Below are 25,026 nucleotides of genomic sequence, written 5' to 3'. Positions count from 1 at the left end.
CACCTGTCCACCCCACAGTCAGTCAGACGCCAACTACTACCATGGGTAAGACCAAAGAGCTGTCAAAAGACACCAGAGACAAAATTGTGGACCTCCACAAGGCTGGAAAGGGCTACGGGGCAATTGCCAAGCAGCTTGGTGAAAATAGATCAACTGTTGGAGCAATTGTTAGAAAATGGAAGAGGCTAAAGACGACTGTCAGTCTCCCTCGGACTGGGGCGCCATGCAAGATCTCACCTCGTGGGGTATCACTGATGATAAGAAAGGTGAGGAATCAGCCCAGAACTACAAGGGAGGAGCTGGTCAATGACATGAAGAGAGCTGGGACCACAGTTTCAAAGGTCACTGTCGTTAGAAGACTACGCCGTCATGGTTTCAAATCATGCATTGCCTGGAAGGTTTCCCTGCTCAAGTCATCACATGTCCAGGTCCGTCTGAAGTTTGCCAAAGACCATCTGGATGATCCAGAGGAGGCATGGGAGAAAGTCATGTGGTCAGATGAGATCAAAGTAGAACTTTTTGGTCTAAACTTCACTCGTTGTGTTTGGAGGAAAAAGAAGGATGAGTTGCATCCCAAGAACACCATCCCTACTGTGAAGCATGGGGGTGGTAACATCATGCTTTGGGGGTGCTTTTCTGCGAAGGGGACAGGACGTCTGCACTGTATTAAGGAGAGGATGAATGGGGCCATTTATTGTGAGATTTTGAGCAACAACCTCCTTCCCTCAGTCAGAGCATTGAAGATGGGTCGTGGCTGGGTCTTCCAACATGACAATGACCCGAAGCACACAGCCAGGATAACCAAGGAGTGGCTCCATAAGAAGCATATCAAGGTTCTGGAGTGGCCTAGCCAGTCTCCAGCCCTCAATCCAATAGAACATCTTTGGATGGGAGAAACCTGACAGATCTAGAGGAGATCTGTGTGGAGGAGTGGGCCAAAATCCCTGTTGCCGTGTGTGCAAACCTGGTCAAGAACTACAGGAAAGGTTTGACCTCTGTAATTGCAAACAAAGGTTTCTGTACCAAATATTAACACTGATTTTCTCAGGTGTTCAAATACTTATGTTCAGCAGTGCAAGACAAATAAACTCTTTAAAAATCATACAATGTGATTTCCTGATTTTTATTTTTTATTTTGTCTCTCAGAATGGGAATGCACCTACAATGTGAATTTCAGACCCCTCCATGATTTCTAAGTGGGAGAACTTGCAAAATCGCAGGGTGTTCAAATACTTCTGTTCCTCAATGTACATGTAATGTAGTGATTCTACACGTATGATACAGTAGGTGGCGATATGAAACCGTGGGTTAGATGTCGGCCAGTAAAAGAATAGAAGAAGAAGAAGAAGAAGAAGAAGAAGGAGGAGGAGAAGGAGAAGAGGGCAAAGCACAAACAATTGTAACAGAAGTCTAAAATGGAGGATGTTAACGTGGATGCTTACGTTAATTTTGTTTAATAAACTTTTTTAGCAGAATTAATTTCTGAATAATACTGCTCTGATACAAAGTCCAGAGGGCGGTTTAACCTAGTGCTTCTAAAATCTGCTGGATTTCCACTACTTAGCTGATTAGCTAAGTAGTGTGGGGAAATAAAGCTAGCTCGGTTAGCTAACGCTACTCACTAGTTAACTTCACCACAACGACACGTAAATTAATCACTTTCATTGTGGTGTGACCACTTTTGTTTTTTTGAAGCGGATACAGCAATGGGTAAGTAGCTACTGGAGGATTCTGTTGGGTTTTTATTACAAGTGAGCTAACGTCTTAGCGAGGCGCCGTCTGTTAACAGAGTACGAATTTGCTAGCATCCTCATCATAACAGTGGCCTGCTGCACCGACAGTATTGTCTGCAGTTAACGCATAACGTTAGCCAGCGTTACCTAGTCGAAAAAAGGAAGGAGTAGCTTGTATTTGGAGTTTATGGAGTTTAGGTTTTTATCTGTACATGGTTGTCTTTTCAAACGCGGATGACAGGAAGGTCCATACAAGCAACAAAAACTATTTACCCACACATTAGAAAATATCTGTCGGTTTGTTGATATGCCAGTATATTGGTGGGGCTCCAGTGTGCAGTCCGTCCTTAAACCTGGCACATCCACCTGATTGTCATAAAGTCTAAGACTCATTATTTTAATCCATACTTGTCACATACGTTATCTGAGAAATTAACTTTTGTATTATTAAAAGGGAAATTCTAGGCTTTTGAACACAATAGGGCTACAGGTAGACATTATTTCCGTTATTATTTAATCTGCTGATCATTTTCTTTATCAGTGGTTAAAATTGTTTAATTTATAAAATGTCTAAAAGTAATGGACAAACACTCAAACTCCACAAAGCCCCAGATTGTCTTTAAATGACTTGTTTTAGCTGACCAGCAGTCCAAGCCTATAGTAAACAACATGTTTACTATAGGCTTATCATTGTATAAATAACCGCCAAACCGACAAATGATTGAATATAAAAACTGCAGATTAATTTTGTCAATTTTTTGAGTAATTGTTGCATCGCTAGAATACAATGTTTGCTTTAGGTTTGTTAGTTTTAGATACAAGTTACACCAGTGCTTTATTTCTTTTTATCCATATGTATTTTGATTTTTATAAATTTTGTTTTTTTTTTTTGCAGAAGATATGTCTGAATCCCCTTGTGAGTCTGTTCCCTCACAGCTGGGAGGTGGTCCTGACTTTCATGGTCTAATAAAAGATGCAGTGGTAGTTTTGACCAGACTTCCTGAATATAAGATGAGCACTCTGCGACCACCAACGCCTCAGCAGTTCTACAGTGAAGACGAGTCGCTCAGCAGCTCTGATTCGGATTTGCAGTGGGAGCCAGAAGATGACTCTAGTGATTCAGATTTTTCACTCTCAAACAGCAAACAGAAATCTGTTAAACCATTGAAGAGTGACACAGTGAGAACACCTGCACCTTCAACAAGCGGCAGCAGCAACAGCGGTAAGGTCACAAACATCAACGTGACATGAACATCACTACCACTCTCAGATACAAACTGATTACCGTAGTCACTCATATTTTCCAGTTTACATAGGTTTGATTATGCACATTTTGTATCTTTTTTTCCCACTGGGACAGAAACAGCACCCCATTGCTCGCAAGATGTCACACCGGCCCGTCCTAGCTTGCCAGTCGAAGAGATCAAAGTGGACATGATGGTGCTGGCTAGGAGGAGGCCCATGAGATGGCAACGGGGAAAAGTATTGGAGATAATTACAAGAGGTATAGAGAAAAAAAATCAGCTGGGAACTGATCACAAACTTGTTAAACCAACCGTAAAACCAAAGTACCTATGCATGCCAAATAAAAAATACCTTGTACTTTTTTTTTTTTTTTTTTACTGAAATGCTGCTTTACATTAATAAAAATGTTTCAAAAAAGGTCCCTGCTGACTTTAAATTGTACAAAGAAAGTAAAGCTATTGAAAACTCTGATGTATAATTATTAGGGCTTTTTTTTTAGAAAATGTTTTTTAATTTTATTTTGACAAGTCATCCTCAAGTGGGAGGCTTTTGCAGAGGGTTTCTTTGTATGCGGATAACAACAGTGTATGTTAGAACTATGTTTTTTACTTGTGCAATAAATTTTGCACAAAGCAGAAAATACTTGCATATTGGTGATTTTGCCAGTTTCTTGCATTGACATTTTGTTCTTTGCAGAAGATGGACGGTTGAAGTACAAAGTCGGCTTTGAAGAAAAGGGCAGAAGCCTAGTTTCTGGACACCACATCGCCTTTGACACCACACCAAAACTGGAGCAGCTGTATGTCGGTGCTCGGGTAGTGGTCCAGTGTCAAGATAACAAGTACCGATTCCGTCCTGGTATTTTGGCCGAGCTTCCCAGCAGAAAAAACCGCTTAAGGTGTGCTTGACTGTTTCCAGAACAGGTTTATTTTATTTATTTATTTTACCATTTTTGAAGAAACTAATACCTCACAATATTCAACAGGAAATTCAAATGCTTTTGTGTAAAACATATTTTAATTTTCCAGGTTCTTGGTCTTTATTGATGATCACACACCAGTCTATGTTGGTTTACCTTCTCTTCATCTGATATGCAGACCATGTAAGTTTTCACAGTTGAAGTGCTTTTTCCCCCCAAACATGAAACCAACTGTGTGTGAGATATGGCCATTTCTCAGATCCTGCCCAAGGCCTTTATTTAAAACATGCTTAGGTTAAAGATAGGTCATGGCGTTCTTAACACACTGCTGCTCTGAATGTCTCCTCTCCAAGAGAAATACTATTTTCATTGACTAATTCCTGCTTATGTTTCACATTAAAAGTCAAGTAGACCAGGGAGAAATCATGCACTTTGAGGTGCTGGAAGCTTTTAATGTGAAACATCTTTGTAGGGAGTGATTTTTCATTGACAAGAGCTTAAAAGCAATTAAAAATCAGCCAAGCAGAAGTGATTGCAGATGATTAGTGGAAGGAGAAACTGCTGTAAAGATCTACAGTATATTGTGCTCGACTATCCATGAGTGTTATTAAGAGCACAAATCAGTTCATCTGTTAATTACATGATATGTAGTATGAGATGGTGCTTTTAAGGTACACTGTAGAGAAATGAGTTGATCAGTGTATTGTGTGTGTGTGATCCCCCCCAAACAGTGGATGATGTTTTGGAGGACGTTCCAGATGGCTCTCACAAACGTTTTATGAAACAGTATCTGAAGGACTGGCCGTACCCACATTTAACCCAGTACAGGCCCGGACAGTCCTTTAATGCAGAATTGAATGGAGTCCAGCAGAGGTGTGAGGTGCAGGTGGTCGACTGCAGCTTGATGCAGGTCGTTTTTCAGGTCGGTATCATTTTACACTGCTGCTGTTTATACTGTTGATACTCATTTTGGTTTTTTGGGTTTGATTGTGTTGATATAACGTGGTTTTTATGTCATCCTCAGGAAACTCAACGGAAGGAGTGGATTCACCGTGGCTCCATACGACTGGAACACATGACTAGGTTTTCAGATTGAAAGCGCGGAAGAGAATAAGGACGAATCCGAATAAAAGCCCGTGGTACAGTAGTTGTACAGTAATTTGGAAAAATGAAAAGAATCCACTTTTAGTAAGGCCCATCATTATTACCCCAAAGGGATGTGCCATATACTTTTAGGCTAAAATAAGAGTTGCTGTAAAGAGTACATGTGAATGACTTTCTGTGAATGAAGCCACTTGCATGTGGAGTACAGAGGGGGGTAATATTTTCATTGTGGAATTAAAATACTAAGCGAAGTACATACGTTAATGTTTGGACATTTGCCGTTGATGCTTAATATTCTTAAGTTGTGTGATTTTATTTTGGTATATATTCAGATATTTTTTGTTTGAACATTTATTTTTCATTTTTGTGCCCAGAAAAGTCACTAGCTCTTTCATTCTATTATTTTCCCTCTTCAGTCAATGAATGGCATTTTCTGAATACTTAACTGTGATCCCTGTTCTCTTTGTAACAGTTTTGTTTAATTTTGTCAATAAAAAAGTTCTACATTGCATATTAGCTTGCCATTTTGCAAATGTTCTCAGCCTCATTTCTAATGATGTATAAAAATCTAGTTTCTCAATCTTGTTCAACTTCCATCTGCTTAAAACATCTCGTCCATATGTTTGAGGAACCTTTAATAAATATTAGGAGATGTAACATGGCAGCTGAGTCGACATGACTGCTCTGACAAAAGTTAGTATGTATATCCATGACAGAAGAGCTCTAATAACACTGTATTTAAATTTCTAAGTTATCAGAGGAGCACAGGAAATTAGTTTTATTGTGATAAATCAAGAGTGGCCTATTCATACAAATGTATAAAAAGCTCTATTAGCTAGTGGCTTGTTCAAAATATAAAGTATTTAGCAAACCCAGGTAAGTTTAGAAAAAAACTACTGATCAACACTGAAATTAAAATCAGAGGAATTTCATGTATTCATCGCATTCTACTTAATTTGAAGATAATTTGATATTTTAAGAATTGTCACCTTAAGGAACCCTTTGTACAGCTAATACATAATACAAATAAAATAAATACATTAATGTGAAATGTGCTATTCTGTCTAATGCCTAAGTATATAGTGATGCTAATACTTTAGTTCTTTAAATTAAGCTGAAAAAACTTCAAATCAACGGGACTAGATTTCTAGATTGAAGACATTTCACCTCTCATCCAAGAGCTTCATCAGTTCTGACTGACTGGTGTTGAGCCGGAGACATTTATCCTCCTCGGTAATGTTTCAGTCCTTTGAAGGCCAACAATGTCCCTTAATGACTGAGTCGTTGTAGCCCAGTGTCGGTGAGAGTCGTTACCTGTCTGAATCCTCCCTTGTGGACCGACGCCTGTTGTCCTGGTGGGCATGTTTGGGCAGAGATCTCAAAAAAGGATTGTAGATGGATGACAAGTTGTGTCTTAGTCCACCACCCCTATTTAGTCAACCTAGAAATCTAGTCCAGTTGAAGTTTTTTTTTCCATCTTACTATGACCTGGATGACTGAGAATCTGCACAGACTTTTTTAAATTAAGGAAATGTTTTATTTGCAGGACTTCTACTTGTAACAGTATTTTTACACACTGGTATTGCTACTTTTGCTTAAGTAAACGATTTGAGTATTTTCACCGAGTGCAGGGCGGGATGTATTTTTCTTATCGAGTGGCAACAAGGTGAAAGTGTTGGTGGTTCCCTGGAGGGCACAGCGGGGGGCGGTAGTGAGCTCTTCTTGGCTTGATTTGGAACAGCAGCATGAAACAAAGAAAATAGTACTGGAAGGCACATCGCTAGAAGCTAGCGGAAGGTATGATTTGAATTGGGGTAGCATAAAACATTTAACATAAAATAAATTTTCTTCCACAATCGAAAAGGCTTTACGGAAGAGCTAATCGATGGATTTGGCAAATGTAGCTGGGATATTCCCCCCAGTCTCCAATTAAGAAAAGCGTGGAGTGGTTTAGCTAACGGTCAATCACAATCTCGCGCTAAATGTGCGTGTTCTTTAGCCAATTTTAGCGTCTTGTTTTACTACAAGCTGGTAAAGTTTCTTTTAAAAACGTGTTTTACTTATTGTTAATTCATTTGAATGTTTGATCTTTTCCTGTGCAGAATGATGCTATTTAACGTTATACGCAGAATTTGACATCGTTTTCATAATAATCGTCTGAAGGGATAAAGTTGATCTATGCATTCCTTCAATCTGAGTTAAAGATGTGCATGATTTTGTGATATCCCTCTCGGTTTTACTGCTGGTTCTAGACCAGTGCCCTACTGTAATTTTATCAAATTTTAACAGGATAAACACAGTTGGATTGCGCAGTGGGTAACTGCCTGGGAGCCCCGGGTTTGCTCCATATCATGTCGGTCTACATAATTTGATTAAACACAAATTTGCCATTCTTAAACCCAGTTGTATCTGCTGCTGGCCTACAGTTTGGGACACCAGTCCTCCACTTTGTGTACTTGTAGAGGACGCCTGTGTCAACATCTAGCCTAGTTTTAAAGGGTAATGTTGGTCATTTTCTATGTTAATTGTGTTTTCAATGATCCACATACAGGAACTAAAACCAGCATTGAATTACCTCTGTTCAGGGTTAATGTCTGTCAGTCTCCAACCTGCCTTATTTTATTAATCTGTGCCATAGTCCTCTATTGTTGTTCAGAAACATTTAAATACACATCAGTGAAGCGCACCGCTGTACAGGGTGACATGTTTCTTCGTTACAAAACACAAGACCCGCATACTAGTTAAAAATTTCCCCAAAAGCTTCAAATGACCATAACTTTTTTACTTCATCTGAAGAGATTGTTACAAAAAATGTTCTTATGTGATTTGAAACCTTGTGTTTTGCAGTGATTATGGAGGGGGATGAGATGGAAATGAGCAAAGATGAGATCCAAAATTGGATCAGAGAGGAAGTACAAAACAGTGACCTGATCTCCCCAGATGTGTTGGAAAGATGCAGGCAGCTGCAGTCTCTGCTGGAAAAGAGGGAAAAACAAGCCATCTGCCTCATGAAGCTTTGCAAGTGAGTTTTATATCTTTATTTCCTTTTGGGCCATGATTAACATGTCTCACTTAGGACTTGTGTACCATTGGAAATGAGAAAGCAAAACAACTGATAAATAGCAAACTCAAAGGAAAGAGCATCACTAGCACATAAGAGCAACACTGAAACACCCAAACCCAAACAAAAATAAAAGTGAAATAACCTCAAACTGAGAGACAAAGTGAGACTAATGAGCAAGTAGGGTTGCAACTGTGGGTGTAATTTATGGTAGAAGCGGTAGGGACATGCCCCTACTACTTGTCCGATTACCTAAAATTGTCCCCATCACTGTTTTGTTATTAATTGCATATGTGTTTAAATCAAATATAATTTCCGTCATTTCTACATACTGTAGGCTTAACTCCCTCAGGGTCCCGCTAGATGAGAAACAGAGTTGCTATTGGTGTTTGTTCACCTTGTTTCTGCTGGAGTGCATTTTGGATGAAAACAACGCAGAGCTCAGTCAGAGGAGAGAGCCTGCAGCAGGCCGTCTGCCGCAGGTGCTTTGCCTTCTGTGATCATAACATTATGGTACAGGCGATGTCAATATGTAATGTTGTTTGTTCTGTGATATGAAAGTCCTGGGCATACACACCAGTTTTGCTAACATTGATGCTGTACAAACATAAATAGTTAGACATTAATATAGTGCTAGTAGTAGTATGTAACTTAGACAGAAGCTGAGTTTGCTCACTCACATCTATCAGCAAATAGCATAGCATTTTCCTATATTAATTTCACTTCTTAGTATTTTATCTACTTTTATTACATTCTATTTGAGACTAATTTACTCATTATTCTTGTGAGCTGTACCTTTATGCACCTTCAGTACCAGAATTTCCTGTGGCATTAGTAAAATTCTATTTCTTAGTTGATTGAGGCAGCAGTGCTAATATAAACTTTCTTTTAGTAAATGTTTTATTTTCTCTTTCTTACATATTGTTCCTAGAACAACCTGTTCACTCCTTTTATTTTGATTTCAATCCATAACATCCCTAATCTGAACAGTATTAAATAAAATATCTTTGAACATTCCCTCCCGCTTCCTTTTCATTCAACAGTCTGCTAATGAAAAGCCTTCTAACATAAATCTTCTTATTCATCTTACTTTTATTTAACCAGCTTTATATCCCCCTTTCCTTTCACTATTATTTTGTAATGCTGTTAATGGTTGCAGCACAGTATTGGGACTTCTACTCAGAATCTGTGTTATGCGGGCAGGGACTGATGTGATAGCTGGGGTGAGTTCCAGGCAGTTCCTCTTCCACACAGACTGTGTGGACAGTTTTTTCTTTCTTCCTTTCTCCCCTCTGCTTCAAACACCTCTGTTCTCTGAATCTTTCACAGTGCCTGCTTCTGGGATTTTTTTTTTTTTTTTACAAAAATTTCATGAATGGTGTTACGGGGACGAGGTACAGAGATTGTCAGAATGGTGCTCAGTGAATAACTTGACACTAAACAACACAAAGACAAAGGAAATGATACTGGACTTCAGGAAGAAATGTTACAAAGACCTGCCCGCCCTCTACATTAATCGAGCATGCGTGGAAAGGGGACAGACTTAAATTCCTGGAAGTCCATGTATCTGTGGACTGTAAAAAGAGCACAACAGAGGCTACACTTCTTTATTGTGCTCAGGAGGAGAAACGTGTGCAGGAAGCTACTGGTGGCATTTTATAGGGCAACCATTGAGAGCATCCTCAGATACTGCATTTCGAAAAGGCTCTGAAAACAGCCATTAAGTCTGCAGCTAGATCATTGGCTTCCCCTTGCACCCCCCGGACGAACTCACCACATCACGCTACCTCAACATGGCCTAAAAGACCCCTCCCACCCTGGCCATCATCTCTGTGAACTGCTGCCTTCTGGCAGATGTTACAGAGCTGCAAAGACACGAACTACCAGACTTAGAAACATTTTCTTTCCCACAGCCATCAGCACACTAAATAAACGTAACATCAAATAATGTTAACTACTGCCATGCTACTATCCACTGAGCACTGTGCTGCACTTTAAATTATTTACATGTGCAGTGATAGTTTTATGTTTTTATTCATTGCATTTTTATCATTATTGAATGTCCTGTGTCTTGTGTTTATTTGTTATAAGTACATCACTTGAGTGCCACCGCTATTTTCATTGTATTCCCTTGTGCAATGATAATAAGGGCTTTCTGATTAGAGCGGCTTTAATGCATTCACCCACTGACTATAGTATTTTGTTTTCTGTGATTATTTTCCTGAACAAAACTTAGCTGGGTAACATGGGGACATCAGAACTAGCCAGTCGGCAGTGCTAAGGTGTGTACTAACAGGTTCTGCTTGTGCAGTGATTACAGCACAGGGGGGGTTGATTGATTTCCGCTCTGCATAATCTGAAAGTTCAGCACTTAGCCTGCAATGCTTCCTAAAATAGTGTTTATGAAGTGTTTGACTGATGGTTGAGAGGGAAAGTTGAGTGCACCTTGAGCCACACTAGTTTGTCTTCTTAAATCCAAAATACAGTACCAGTTGTCTGCTGTGACTCATTGTAACGTCTACACAAGAGGTACCAATGCCAACAGATTATGCTGATTGGTAACGCTGATGTCTTGCAGGTCTGTGGCAGCATGCGAAGCAGTTGTGAAGAAACAGTACTCTCTGCTGGGACTGGAGTACAGAGACACAGATTCTGATGATGACAATATCGCTGACTGTGGTATGATGCACATCATTTGTAAATGTACTGTTGGTGTGTCTGTGTCCACTAATAAATGCTCGCTCATTTTCAGAGAGGCACGCTGACTTATTTTAGATTGTTTGAAAGTAACAATTTAACTTAGGATTTTTACCTTTGTAGGAAATACACCTCGACCCTCATGTGACTCCGTTGATTTTGAGACTCATGTCCGTTGTACTCCAGCTACTAAAGGCCATACTCCTCTGTTACCAAAGCAGAAGGACACGGATAAAATAAATGGAGACAATGGCACAAAACGCTCTGCCAGCTTAATAAGAAAACCAGTGGTGGTGTTGACCAGATTGCCTCAGCGCAAGATTGATGCTCTATGCCAGCTAGCACCTGTGGGTGATGACAGTGAACACGAATCCTTAATCAGTATGGATTCTGATATGCAGTGGGAACCAGAAGATGACTCAAGCGATTCTGATTTTTCTGAGTCAAGTTTTAAGACTGGGTCAAAAAGGAGGAGAAAAATAGACACAAAGAAAGAAAAACTTTTTAAGAATCTTGCAACACCTCAAACAAGGACTAATACAAGTGCTACGAGCGATGCAGCAGAAACTTCGTCGCCACAAGCCAACGCAGATTCTGATGCCAAGAGCAGTACAGAAAAAACACCAGTGCCCCAGGCCAGCACAAAAACTTTGACAGCACCAGGAAATACCAATGGTAAAAGCCACAGTCAACACACCACACCCATATATAAGCATCTTTTCTTTCTGTATCAGTTACTTTATTTCTGAGCCTGAATTTTTTAAATTTAATTCATATTCTTGTCATTTAAAAAAGCATGAAAATATATGACATTATCTACAGTGTATTTCACTACAAAGCAGTAAAGGAGTTCCTCTTTTAGTGATTTAAACAAAAGATTCTTCCATCTTTACACATAGTGGAAGGAATGCAACGGGTGCAGAGTATCTGGAAATTGTATTAGTATTCCTTTAACACGCACTCAAAGAATGACATGCAGTCAACACACACTTTGTCGCCTGTTTATTAACATTTTTGAAAAAATCTTGACAGGGTTAAAACCTGCGTGCATAGCATCAGTTCTTTCCAAGTCCACTGATGAAACCACCAGGGTTGTCCCTACTATGCCACCAGGAGAGATCAATGTGAACATGTATGTCCTGGCTAGGAAGAAGGCCATGAACTGGCAAAGGGGGAAACTTGTGGAAATACTAACAAAGGGTAAGAATTGTTCTAAATTATGATGCCTTTGGGATTTAGTGATGGGGACCATGATGTACAGCCCTTTCACAGAATGACAAACTGTTTTTAATTATCTTAAATAAGAAGAGAGAGCTAGTAGATATTTGAATATGTACTTTAACTTTTCTTCTGTAGAAGTTTTCGGTGCCACAAAAAGAAAAGTTCAGGTATCATGTGGCCAGAAATATATATTAATATACGGAGATGTAGGTACCACAACCTCCTGATGCAGAGATGGAGAGAAAGCTACAGTAGATTCAACCAGATGCTCATGTTGAAGCAAACTTGGACACTGCTTATGAGAAGTGTTTTTTTTTTTCTTTGCAGAAGATGGTAGGGTGAAATACAAGGTGATTTTTGATGAGAAAGGGAAGAGCCTAGTGTCCGGTCACCACATTGCCTTTGACATCATGCCAAAGCTGGGGCAACTGTATATCGGTGCTCGTGTGGTGGTTAAGAGTCAAGGTGACCAGCCCCAGTTCTGCCCTGGCATTCTGGCAGAGCTCCCCTCCAGAAAAAATCGCATGAGGTGTATCTTTTTTTAATATAATTCTCCCTTTATTTATAATCAATATAAGCAGACTTCTAAATAAAAGCTTTATTAGCCAAAGTATGATTTGATGACAAACCTTCTATTTTCCAGGTTCCTGGTTTTTGTTGATGATCACGTGCCAGTCTATGTTGGCTTACCTTTACTTCACCTGGTTTGCAGACCATGTAAGTCTATGGTGTAGAGAGCTTTTTTAAAAACTTGTTTCAGACTTGAGGTCATTCCTTCAGAAAGTTGTATACATTTTTTCAAGTGTCAGAGCTGTTTTCGAAAATTATGACCTAGAAAACTTGTTGGTTTGAGCTCAGAAATCCCTTACTTGGCTTTATTTCTAGTAAGAAGTAAAGGCAGCAGATGTCAATTAATATGATAGGTTGATGCAGGGACTCTGCCTCCTGACATCCAGATGGCACCGGGCAAAGCTAGTCTCTCAGATCAGCTTTGTTTACTTCATCACAGCACTGGCAACGCTCACACTTCTGGCTTGGAACATCCAATCAGATGCTGTCCCACACTGACCAAACAAATGTAAAATGTAGCTCCTTTTCTGTGACTTAAGAAAATTGCTGTGACCATCAAACAACAACAGGATTGATATATCTCCACATAGAAAAAGGAGATGTGTGCAATTTAAGCATGTTAACACTGCAGTGGCAGCATCATTAATTATTTAAATCTTCTGCTATGACATTGTGATCTTACTGTAGTCTTACTAACCTAAATGCTTAGCATAGCAAACAGATCGGCTGCTTCTCAACTTCTACAGTGAAACAAAGGGGGCTGTGTTGAGGATCAGTTCAGCACCACCAGAGCTGTTGCTGCATTTTTATTTACTGCAAAAGTGCAAATATTGTTTCCTCTGGAGAATCAAAAAAAACATTTTTCTGTTGAGTGGTTTATTGCATCAGTTTTCTATTTTGCTCCTTAAATGCAATGCACTGAATTATCTATAGCAATACTGCAAGCATGGAACTTGTACAGTATATAATCACTGAAATAAATAAAATATAAGGCAATAATATGTATTAAATACATAATATAATAATGAAACCACAATGTATTGAACTTGGCCTATAAGTTACTGTGGATAATGTAATTGCTTCAGTGCTTTAGTTTATCATAAATTCATTGCAAAAAAAAGTATAAGTTGTGTTGAGTTATTGTCTTTTGAGGCTTCAGAGTGTTTCATCTGTACACAGCAACAGTCATCCCCACATTCTTCCACCTTTTCAACCACTGTTGAACACAATACCCACTGTTTTACTGTCAGTAAACTGACATGCTGTTTTTGTTTTTTGACAGTGACTGACCCTTTGGAAGATATTGAAGACGACGCTCACAGGAAGTTCATGAGGCAGTATTTGAAGGTCTGGCCATTCCCACCTGTGACACAATACAGGCAGGGACAGCAAATTAATGCAGAACTTAATGGAACCCAGCAGATGTGTGAGGTGCTGACTGTTGACTGCAGCCTGATAGAGGTTGTTTTTCAGGTCAGTACCTTTAGACCTCAGTCTCAAGTATTTTTCCAACTTAATTCTTTATCCTTTTACAGTTATATTTATTTAGACTGTGTCCCATAGTAGTTTGTGTTGTCATATTCAGAAAGATCAACATAAGGAGTGGATCTACCGAGGCTCCATGCGCTTGGAATACATGATTAATATGATGGAACATCTGGAGTCGAAAAAGGAGGAGAGAGACAAGAAGAACTGACTGGAGAATAGCAAGGAGGAGTCCCACTGATTTAAATGAAACTTGCCCGTCAGGTGCAATTTGGGCCCAAAGAGTTACCACAGTTGACTCTTTCTCTGCCGGAGCTGAAAGTATGCATTCACATAACATTCAGGCCACTGTGCCAAAAGCCAATGCTGTTGTGTGGACTTGGACAGGATCGGGATTCATGTTAGAGTAGCTGAAAACGACCAGTCCCCTAAAACCACCAAAAAGCTGTTGTTTGTTTATATTCACATTCATCTATTTTAGTGTTAAATAAAAGTAATTGTCATTTTCTTTTTAGATGTTTTTATTTTAAACTTGTTAAGTCATAAATGAGATTAAAAACAAAGCGGCAACTAGGTTGAACATGAAATCCACAAACTATGGACGCCAGCAAAGAAAATAAATAAATGCAAAGACATGGTTAAAATAAAATGTCAAAATGTTATGTCAGAAGTATATTAGCTAACTAAACAGTTAATTAAAGTGTACATTTCCTCACTTACTTCTGTCTCTGATAGTGCTCACAGCATCCCACTGATCTCCCCTGATATTTTCTTACTCGGCTCACTAAGAGTTGGGATGTTTCAATAGTGTAATTCGTTAAAATGATAAGGGAATCTGCACCCTGACTTTAACCTAAATAATATATCAGTCAGTGCTTATTCACATCAGTGCTTACAAGAGGTTTAATTCTCAGTATCTGTCTCTAGCCATTATATTTGTATAATGCACTACAGCAAATAGAAAATAATGAAACATGTCGACATCCTTCAAATAATTAAAAATATTCCACAAAGGCACAATAGACATGTTGCAATTTAAGACTTTTATTAACCCAACAGGTCTGGATGTTACATGGAGAATCTAACAAACAATGGAGTTGAATAGTTTTGATGCATTTATTACAAAGGCATTAGGTAGTCTATATTATCAGATATGGGCAGCACAGTGGCGCACTGGTTAGCACCGTTTGCATGTTCTCCCCGTGCTTGCGTGGGTTCTCTCCGGGTACTCCGGCTTCCTCCCACAGTCCAAAGACATGCAGTTTAGGTTGATTGGTGTCTCTAAATTGCCCGTAGGAGTGCGTGTGCGTGCGTGTGTGTGTGGTTGTTCGCCTATGTGTTAGCCCTGCGATGGATTGGCTGACCCCGTTCATGGACTAAGCGGTAGAAAATGAATGAATGAATGAATGAATATTATCAGATACTGCCATGGAAAATTAATTGTCCAGCAAAAAGTTCATGAATCCGGATTGTCATCTCTTTCCCATCTGTGAGGTTGGTCTTTGTTCTCCAATATCTGGTGCAGACCTTATTAATCAAGAGTGATGTTTGAGCTGGACTCTTAGTTCATGTCACTGTCATATCAGAGGAAATCAGGATGAAGCGTTATGGGGTCTTGTCTGAGGACCACTGGAGGTAGGTTACATCCAGGAATCAAACTCTGGTCTCCTGTGTCAATTAGAAGAAACACTGTGACCAAGGAATTTTATATCAGTCAATTAACTGATTGCTCAGATAATTTCAGATGGAGATTACTAATTGATTTCTGGATCCTTGGAAATAATGAAACTGAATAGAGGTGGTCAATAGGTGCCCAACAACAATTTTTGTTTAATCCAGCTTTGGATACTAATTCAAAATTGTCAGGTAGGTCAAAAATAGAAAGTCTTTTTTGATCCATTGTAAGGTAGTAAATTAAAATAGTAAGAAAAGTTGAAATACTTTTGAGAGTCAAGTCAAAAGTTTAATTTAGTAAGTCAAGTCAAAGTCAGATTTCTGACTTCGAGACCACACATTAGGTTAAATAAAATACCATGAATATCAGATTTTGTATTAAATCAATCATTTACACTTGTTGCTGATTGAGGGTAGTGAGCTTACTGACAGGGACAAAAGAGTTTTCATTAATGTGATAAATAAATGGATATTTTCATAGACCAGCCAAAATGCTGTGTTATATAAAGCTTTCATGGATCAGTCTGGGTTAAAGCAAAGTTTCTAATAAACTCAGGGAGTCTACAGCCTACATGATGATCATTGCTGTATAAATATACAAATATTATTTGATTCCTGACTGTTTTTACAGTCTTCCATCACTGTAGCTCTGAATAACATGAGGGGATACTGTGATGGTGATTGTTTTGTTTTAATTAGAAAAATAATCCATCACATTTTGTATTAAATCAGGGAAAATATGACATTTAGATTTATAAATCCATCATTTACACTTGTTGCTGATTGAGGGTAGTGAGCTTACTGACAGGGACAAAAGAGTTTTCATTAATGTGATAAATAAATGGATATTTTCATAGACCAGCCAAAATGCTGTGTTGTATAAAGCTTTCATGGATCAGTCTGGGCTAAAGCAAAGTTTCTAATAAACTCAGGGAGTCTACAGCCTACATGATGATCATTGCTGTATAAATACACAAATATTATTTGATTCCTGACTGTTTTTACAGTCTTCCATCACTGTAGCTCCGAATAACATGAGTGGACACCGTGATGGTGATTGTTTTGTTTTAATTAGAAAAATAATCCATCACATTTTGTATTAAATCAGGGAAAATATGACATTTAGATTTATAAATCCATCATTTACACTTGTTGCTGATTGAGGGTAGTGAGCTTACTGGTCATCTGTGTAACTTACATACAGGGCCGAATTACATTTTTCGTGCAGGGAGGCGTTAACACCACTAGTCTGACTGAAGCAGAACTAGCCGTACTGGATGGATAGAAAATAGCTGGTGGCATCAGAGATTTGAATATCGGGCTAGCAAGAAAAAAGATAGAACTGGAACGCCACCACGGATTTCTTGTGGGACAAACGCACAGGCCTCGCAGCTAAAACGGTAACAAAAAAAAACTATACAGTCGTTTAGTGCTGTTGAATAAATCACACTGCAACCAAACGGTTAGCATAACAGACAGTAGCTTTAGCTAATGAACGTAGCTAAGCTAAGATGGCGGTCAAATTATTTACATTAGCTAGTGTTACTAGCAGAACATGCTAACTGCTAGTACGTCGCTCGTTGGTTAGTTAACCTAGCTGGTTCGAGTTTAAAAGTTATATATGTTGTTGGTATTCTGAAATTTGAAAACGGGAAAAATACACTGTTTGTTGTCCAGGTGCTTGGTGAAATTAACAACGTTGACGATATTGTTACTAACTCATCGTCTTAACGAGGTATGAAAAAAAAAAACATTAGCTACGCTGGTAAAAGTAACGCTATATTATGAACTTGTAATGTTAGCAAATACTCTTATGCTATGAATCTAGTCAGCTAGCTAGCTAGTTTAGTTCAAGCTGATAGCTGGTACTAGCATAGCGTTAACAATTACTCGTGAATTCCAAGTCTGTTTTTCACAGTTTTAACATTCCAGCCGTTTGATGCAACGCTGTATTTACGTTAACGGTACGCTAACCACTGGTGGGTTGCTGTTGATTAAATATGATCGTTCAACATAGTTTTAAACTTGTGTTCCCGCATTTGATCACTATTCCCTTTTACTTATTTTCAGGCCCAGTTCAACAATTGTCTAGCTGCAACATTTTTTGCACAGATTTGGTGGTTGCATGCTTCCTCTTGATGCACGGTAAAGTTGTAGTGTTGAAATGTGTGTTTCTGTGGTTGGTAGCTGTTAATATTCAAACGTAGGTTAGGTCTCCTGCATTCCTACCTTACCAAATGCTGCATGTTCACTAAGCTGTCATTGTCAGTCAGTTCTCCATATCAGACTTTAAGGACCAATTTGAGCTTTCAAGGACTGTTTTATTTTTTTAGTGAAGTTACAACATTTTAATATAACCTACCGCTGAATGTGTGGTGCCAAAAATTACTGCTTTTGACTGCTTATTCAGTTAGTTTTGTGTTTGTTTATTTTTGTCACCAACAATGGCTCCTCCTGGTAACTCCCACCAGTCCCTTGGGGTTTGGCAATGGATACCAGTTCTGCTGATGTGAATAATTGGCAAGAAAGAAAACTGAACAAGCTTAACATAAAAAAAAATGCAGTTGTTCCAAGTAATCTTGAATTTTGCAAAAATTCAGTGAACTTTAAAGACTATTTGTCTCATTATTTTCTAAATTTAGTGAATATTGTTTTGTTTGTCCTTTTGAATAATCCACTAGATGCCTCATACTAGACGATACTCCTCTTCGGACAGAGACAGTCGGAGCAGTTACCAAGATCGTTACAGGGACAGGGACAGAGGGCGAAGACACAGGCACAGAAGATCACCTACTTACACCTCCAGCAGTGACAGAGACAGGGACAGAAGAGGACGGGGGCATAGGCAGGAAGGAAGCTATGTACGCTCAAGGAGGTATGTTTATGTGTATAGTGAGATTTGTTTGCTTTGTTATGCTGAAAATATTGTACCAATTCTGTAGATCTTTTTAGGTTTAATTGGTTGTCAGTTTTTAGGTTTCAGCGTGTGCTTCTGTTGTCTGATTCAGTCGTAGTTATGACAATCGCTCAACGGAACACCGGCCATTTGACCGAAGATATGAAGGATACAGACGACTGGATCAGAGCCGAGATCGAGACCGCGACAGAGAAAGGGAGCCACATGGAGCAGCTGAAAGTTATTATCCACGCGACTTTTCTCCAAACGTGTATGACTACCGCCGTGGTCGTGAGAGGGAACGTGAGCGGGATGAATCGTATGGGCGAAAAGGCAGCAGGCGTAAGCACAAACGAAGGCGGCGTAGAACCAGGTCCTATAGCCCATCCTCCTCGGTGAGTACAGCCAGACCCGACGTGTTTTAATTCTCCTCATCCTCTCTACTTCCATCTCTGTCTCTTTCTCTCAGCTCTTTCTGTCTCTTTTCCTAACCACTTATTCTTCACAGCCCCTGGAATTGGTAAGTAGTACATTCTTTATGATTTGTTTTTGTTTTGTCAGAGGCTTTTTTAATTACTTTTTTTTTTACATTTTTGTTTAAGTGGGTTTTGCTTAAATTGATTCATTGATTCATTTTGGCAGAACATTTTCATTTTTAGGCAAACATTCTTTTTTTTTTTTTTTGTAGTTTACCATGATCAGCCACTAATTCTTGCTGCTTTTCCGATACACACCTACCCCAGATTTCTTGACTAAGCTGCAAAGCTAGTTAAACCTGGGGCCTGTACCGTGAAGCGATATTAATGGCTTATCCGGTTAAGCTCTGGCTCAGCTTGGGTTTTTTGGTACCATGAAGCTGGCTCATTTTGAATCAGGCTGGTCACTGCAGTAACTTACTGTATAATATATGGCTAACATGCCTGAGTAGGTTAAGTTCACAGGACAGAAAACCTGTCAGCAGCCTGACCACTGACCAGTCAGATCACTGGAAAACTGAGTGATAATTTCTGCAAGATTCTGACGGGGACAAAAGAATTTTCATTAATGTGATAAATAAATGGATATTTTCATAGACCAGCCAAAATGCTGTGTTATATAAAGCTTTCATGGATCAGTCTGGGTTAAAGCAAAGTTTCTAATAAACTCAGGGAGTCTACAGCCTACATGATGATCATTGCTGTATAAATATACAAACATTATTTGATTCCTGACTGTTTTTACAGTCTTCCATCACTGTAGCTCTGAATAACATGAGGGGATACTGTGATGGTGATTGTTTTGTTTTAATTAGAAAAATAATCCATACAGTGTTAAATATTTCTAATGATTATAAATGAACATATGACCTTTAGATTTAATTCCTCTGCACTGTCCTGTCCTCTTTGCTCCAGTAACTGAAACTGTTGGTCAGTTTTTACAACACATGATCAAAATATATTTATATTTTTTATCATCAAACAAGACTCATTTAGTAGCACCTTTATTATAGTTTTTTTTATTTTTATTCTATTCTAGTTATGTGACCATAGCCTATTGTTTACAGATCACCTGCTGTATTGTCGCTTTTTGCTCAGGCTATAAACGAATTTCCCTGCAGGTATCACTGTTGTTTCTCATTATGTTCAGTACTTTAGTCATGGTTATGGCAAAGTCGCTAGTAGTTGACAACTCTGCTTTTTTTACATGAATGTGTTCATAGCCGATAGGAAAACACAAACTTAACAGAACTAGTTGATAACCAGCTTTGGGGTACCGGTTATCCCGGATGGCCAGTGTTAGACTCAATGAAGTCAGAGTTAGCCAGACAAAGTTGAACTGGTTTCATGGTACAGGCCCCGGGTCACACTTAATTCCATTTTAGTATGTTGTCTGTTGTATTCCAAAAGGTTTTAATGCCTGTAGTAGTAGATGGTTGGCCACTTGTAAACTTGAGCGTAGATAGGATGAAAAAGTGAAAATGTTCTACCAAACATCATACAAAATTCAGATTTAAATTGAATGTAGATTTAAATTTAAAATGTCCTAGACTTTTGACTACTCCTGTGTATTCCGTAATGTAAATTTAAGTAAGCAAGGGGTTGATTTTGATGTAGTCTAAATGCTGGGTTGATTTTATGTTTTTGCTGCTTGATTGCATATGGTCCTCTCATTTTATTTTCATCTAAAGTCAGCCTGATAAGTTTTGAATTAGATATATTACTGTTTTATTTGGTTTTTGCGTTGATGAATGGATATGCCAGTTGCTTCTTTGTTTGTAAGCAGCTGTGTTTTAAAGGTAGAGGGGGGAGCTAAGCAGAGGACAACATGTGATCTTTGACTTGTTCCCTTGCACTATATCCCTATCGTTATATATTTCCTTCACGTGGTGTCATGCGTGAATCGCCCCATGACCACCAAACCCACCTACAACCACAACTACATCAACTACTACCAACACCATCCTCCTCCTCCCTCCTCGTCTACGTGTGCCGCCTGATGCCGTGGCTGCGCCTGTCCCTGAAAACCCCCTGTTCCCTTCGTTCATGTTGTGACCTGCTGATGGCGGTTTGGGTGTGAAAACAGCGGAGCGACAGCCGGACGCGGGCACTGAGTGTGAGGGACGACGAGGAAGGGCACCTGATCTGTCGGAGTGGGGACGTCCTGCAAGAGAGATGTACTCACTGCCACTACTCTATCGTAACCCTTCTCCATATGAGTATTAAAGCATAGAGCATTTACATGACATGGGAGTGCCTGATGATGATGATGATGCCTTGCTAGAATGCTCTTCGCTCTAGCTGAAATAGCAGGGTGGATTGCAAGAATGTTGAATATTTTAGGAGGGACTTTAGGTACCTTCTCCTTTTTCTTCTAGGATTTTATGCTGTGGAGCATTTTCCATGTTTCACAGGTTACTTGACTTTCCTAAACATAGAATCGCATTTGCAGATGTTTGTCTCTGTTGTGTTATAGATTAAAACTCAGTTACAGTTATAACCCTGTAACTTAAGATAGATATTTTTGTGCTGTGAGGATTTCAGGGATTTTCTTTAATCTTAAGTCTAACATGCACATGCACCTATTTAGCCTTTTTCTAGAACAGCCAATGCACATATAAACTGTAAATTTATTAGAACACTTTATTTTAAGGATCATACATTGTTTAGTAGAAATACTAACCATTATTCGGTTTTACACATTATTCTGTGTCCATTTTGGCAAAGACAGCCACATCCTGAAAAGACCTACCTTCATTTTTGATGGCTCAAATTGTCCATCAAAGGAAGGGAGCACTTTACATTTGCCCCCTTATCATAGTGCAGCGCAACTGATTATCTGCACTGATTATCATAGATGACCTCAAACAGTTTCAAGCCTGCCAGATTGAATAGGCAGCCGTTTGAAAAGGGGATGGGCGCTAGTGTTGATACGCCTGTCTACACTCTTGCATTATGTATTCCTGCTTAAGTCCACATGTCTAATGCTTCTGTTGTTTCTTTCCCTGCTCCCCCCCTCTCTCTCCCTTTTCTCTCTGTGTTGTGCTACAGATGAGATTGTCAGCACTTTGGGGGAAGGAACCTTTGGGAGGGTGATGCAGTGCATTGACCATCGCAGGTGTGTGTGTCAGTTAAAGGTGAAAAACAACTGCTGTCAGCCTCTGAGGTCTTATTTCCAAGACCCTCTGTAGGGAATTCTTGCTCATTGTGCTTGATTTTACTTTTTTAAGAAGCAGGTCTGAGCTACAGAGATTGTAATAACAGTATTTAACACCTGCCTTTACTGTTGTTTACTAGTGTTTCCTTTTTTCAGTTACTGGAGGTTTAATTAAAAGCTATCAGATTTTCCCTCTTTTTTTTCCCCTGCCTTTGTTGATCATATGATACAGTTTACTGTAGGCAGATTAGTACTTTTGCAGCTCAGCCTGGTGTGACTTTGGCCCCCCATGAAAACTAATTGATTAATGCACGTTTTGTTTTATTACCTCTTATGTTTACAGGGGAGGAAGCCATGTTGCTCTGAAAATTATAAAGAATGTGGAGAAGTACAAGGAAGCAGCACGCTTGGAAATCAATGTACTAGAGAAGATCAATGAGAAGGACCCTGATAACAAATTGTGAGTTTTGACTAAGTCCCTTGGCACTGCAGCTAAATCAACTTTATCCTTTAGAAACACTGCTTGAACTTGCACTATTTTCCCTTTTGGAGCTGCACCAATATTGGCAAGTGTCACCAGCTGATAGTTTTGCTCACATTGGTAGGTTTGGAAAAGCCTCACCTTTTCCTGGAAGCGTTTGAGAGTTACCAAGAAATTCTATTGCAGAATTCCAGAAATGCTATTCTTTAGCTGTTGTATCAGTAAACACACAAACTATTCACTTCATGGCTGTCAAACCCTTTGTTTACCTTGCAGCCTCTGCGTGCAGATGTATGATTGGTTCGACTACCATGGTCACATGTGTATCTCCTTTGAGCTACTAGCTCTCAGCACCTTTGACTTTCTAAAGGAAAACAACTACCTGCCCTATTCAATTGGCCATGTCAGGCACATGGCCTACCAGATCTGTCTTGCTGTGAAGTGTAAGTTTTTCTTATGTCCTCTATTCGATTTTATACATAACAAACCTGAATGTTTAGGATAATTAGGGATGCTATCAGTGAAACAAATATAACCTCTAACATGAACTTTCATGTTCTTATAATGAAGCTTTGTGACTTAATTTCCTTAAAATAAATAATTTCCAACAAAAGACACTCATTCACTAATGTTATATTTATCATGTGGAGCAGCTGGATTAAAAGCAGTTCTTGTTTATTATAGCTCCAAATGAGAAATATCTGTTTGGTTAGTAAGCTTGTCAGGAGGAAATAATTCCAAATAAGTTCTTATCAGGTCTTTTAAGTTGTTTAGTGTACTGCTTCACATGTCAGTATCTGCATGGATTCTGTTTAGGTTTTGTTTTTTGTTTTTTTTTCTTTCTCTTCTGACTATTGTAAATGCTCTCCTTTGTATTGATTATGATTAATAAGCTTATAAGCTATAAACAAAAGTATATGTTGTAATAATGTGTTGAATCTGGGAAGATAGATGTTTTTGTTTTTTTTTTTCTCCCCATAGTTCTCCCCATGACAATAAGCTGACACATACAGACCTAAAGCCTGAGAACATCCTGTTTGTCAACTCAGAGTTCACAATGTCATACAATGTAGAGAAGGTAAGTAGCAGCAGAGTTCGAAGGAAACAAGTGATAAACACTTTGAGGTCTAATGAATAAATATGAAATACTTGCTGCTGTATTTTGGGGGGGAAAAAAAGAAAGCTGATGAAGTGAGACTGAGATTTTCCATTGCACACCTAGTACTACAACAAAGTTTGCACAAGAGTTTGGAGGAAGGTCAGCTTTAAGTGGCCATGGAATGCTCATTTTGCTAATTTTCAGACATCATTTTCCAGTTTAATCTTGGGTGCCTCTAGATTAGCTTTGCAGCCCTCATAACTCCAAATATTCTGTGATTATTTTAGAATGACAAAATCAAGAGAGCCTCTTAAAAATGAGAGGAGAGTTCATAAATGTGCACACCCCGTGCTGCTGGGCTGTTGAAAGTGGACAGCACAATGAGCTGCAGTGACATTAATTTGAATTTCTCCTCCACAAATGGGTAAACAGTGGTATATGTACTGATGAAAAGATTTGTAAACAAAGTGGGTAATTGAGAAACCCCATATTTTAACTGGCATAATGCAGACATGGTAACTTCTCCAGCCTTACAACAATTCTCTTTAAAGTTATAGAAACAAGGTATTAACAGACATGCAACATGTTTTTTGTTTTTTTTTAAACTTACTTCAAGCTTTAGGTCACATCTAAGAAGATAATTCACCATTGTAACGTTGTAGATGAGTCAAAAACTAAGGAAAAGCATGCCATGGGCTCTTTAAGCGCAGAGGTTCTTAGAAATGTTTTCTATTTTGCAGAAGCGAGAGGAGCGGACTGTTAAGAGTACCGCAGTACGTGTGGTAGACTTTGGCAGCGCCACTTTTGACCACGAGCACCACAGCACCATTGTGTCCACACGGCATTACCGTGCCCCCGAGGTCATATTAGGTGAGAATGACTATAGGCCATAAATGAATTGAAAACACCACTTGACAGAAAAACATGTCCAAATCACAGGTCCAGTCAAAATATGAACTATGGAATTAGGTGGTACTTACATCAAAGTGTATTGTCTCATACAGTGAGGAACAGAAGTATTTGAACACCCTGCGATTTTGCAAGTTCTCCCACTTAGAAATCATGGAGGGGTCTGAAATTCACATTGTAGGTGCATTCCCACTCTGAGAGACAGAATTAAAAAAAAATTCAGGAAATCACATTGTATGATTTTTAAAGAATTTATTTGTCTTGCACTGCTGAACATAAGTATTTGAACACCTGAGAAA

At 39.0% G+C, this 25,026-nt stretch overlaps 3 protein-coding genes across 8 annotated transcripts in view; all 3 read left to right on the top strand.

The window, feature by feature from the left end:
- Positions 1-1,358: 1,358 nt before the first annotated feature.
- On the top strand, positions 1,359-5,512 carry LOC109951488 (histone-lysine N-methyltransferase SETDB1-B-like). Of its 2 annotated transcripts, none has more exons than XM_020586010.1 (7): positions 1,359-1,710; positions 2,629-2,955; positions 3,100-3,237; positions 3,675-3,876; positions 4,007-4,080; positions 4,629-4,819; positions 4,922-5,512. In XM_020586010.1, the coding sequence occupies exons 1-7, from the start codon at positions 1,707-1,709 to the stop codon at positions 4,991-4,993; spliced, it is 1,008 nt and encodes a 335-aa protein (XP_020441666.1). In that variant the 5' UTR covers positions 1,359-1,706; the 3' UTR covers positions 4,994-5,512. The 2 variants fall into 2 exon arrangements, with proteins under 2 accessions (XP_020441666.1, XP_020441665.1); XM_020586009.1 differs by having other exon boundaries at positions 1,360-1,710; positions 3,094-3,237.
- Positions 5,513-6,654: 1,142 nt separating this feature from the next.
- LOC109951507 (histone-lysine N-methyltransferase SETDB1-A-like) lies at positions 6,655-15,071 on the top strand. 5 transcript variants are annotated; one of them, XM_020586037.1, is made up of 10 exons: positions 6,810-6,985; positions 7,428-7,500; positions 7,849-8,023; positions 10,641-10,741; positions 10,883-11,434; positions 11,792-11,959; positions 12,308-12,509; positions 12,624-12,697; positions 13,833-14,023; positions 14,136-15,071. In XM_020586037.1, exons 3-10 carry the CDS (start codon positions 7,854-7,856, stop codon positions 14,244-14,246), a joined length of 1,569 nt encoding a protein of 522 aa, XP_020441693.1. In that variant the 5' UTR covers positions 6,810-6,985; positions 7,428-7,500; positions 7,849-7,853; the 3' UTR covers positions 14,247-15,071. The 5 variants fall into 5 exon arrangements, with proteins under 5 accessions (XP_020441691.1, XP_020441693.1, XP_020441692.1 ...); XM_020586036.1 differs by having other exon boundaries at positions 6,810-7,032; XM_020586035.1 differs by lacking the exons at positions 6,810-6,985; positions 7,428-7,500 and adding an exon at positions 6,655-6,798.
- A 1,640-nt stretch (positions 15,072-16,711) lies between these two features.
- The window catches only part of clk2a (CDC-like kinase 2a), an 18,022-nt gene continuing 9,707 nt past the window's right edge, over positions 16,712-25,026 (top strand). Inside the window, exons 1-9 of the mRNA XM_020586011.1 lie at positions 16,712-16,762; positions 18,391-18,584; positions 18,718-19,000; positions 21,168-21,258; positions 22,133-22,199; positions 22,582-22,698; positions 22,996-23,160; positions 23,701-23,797; positions 24,559-24,688. Coding sequence (XP_020441667.1) covers positions 16,760-16,762; positions 18,391-18,584; positions 18,718-19,000; positions 21,168-21,258; positions 22,133-22,199; positions 22,582-22,698; positions 22,996-23,160; positions 23,701-23,797; positions 24,559-24,688 — 1,147 coding nt within the window. The 5' untranslated portion in view covers positions 16,712-16,759. The remainder of the gene's footprint in view (positions 16,763-18,390; positions 18,585-18,717; positions 19,001-21,167; positions 21,259-22,132; positions 22,200-22,581; positions 22,699-22,995; positions 23,161-23,700; positions 23,798-24,558; positions 24,689-25,026) is intronic.

Source organism: Monopterus albus, unplaced genomic scaffold (genome assembly GCF_001952655.1).
Source record: "Monopterus albus unplaced genomic scaffold, M_albus_1.0 scaffold393.1, whole genome shotgun sequence".
Lineage (NCBI taxonomy): Eukaryota > Metazoa > Chordata > Actinopteri > Synbranchiformes > Synbranchidae > Monopterus > Monopterus albus.
The sequence above is the reverse complement of the archived record's forward strand: the minus strand, read 5'-3'. Positions and strand labels throughout refer to the sequence as shown.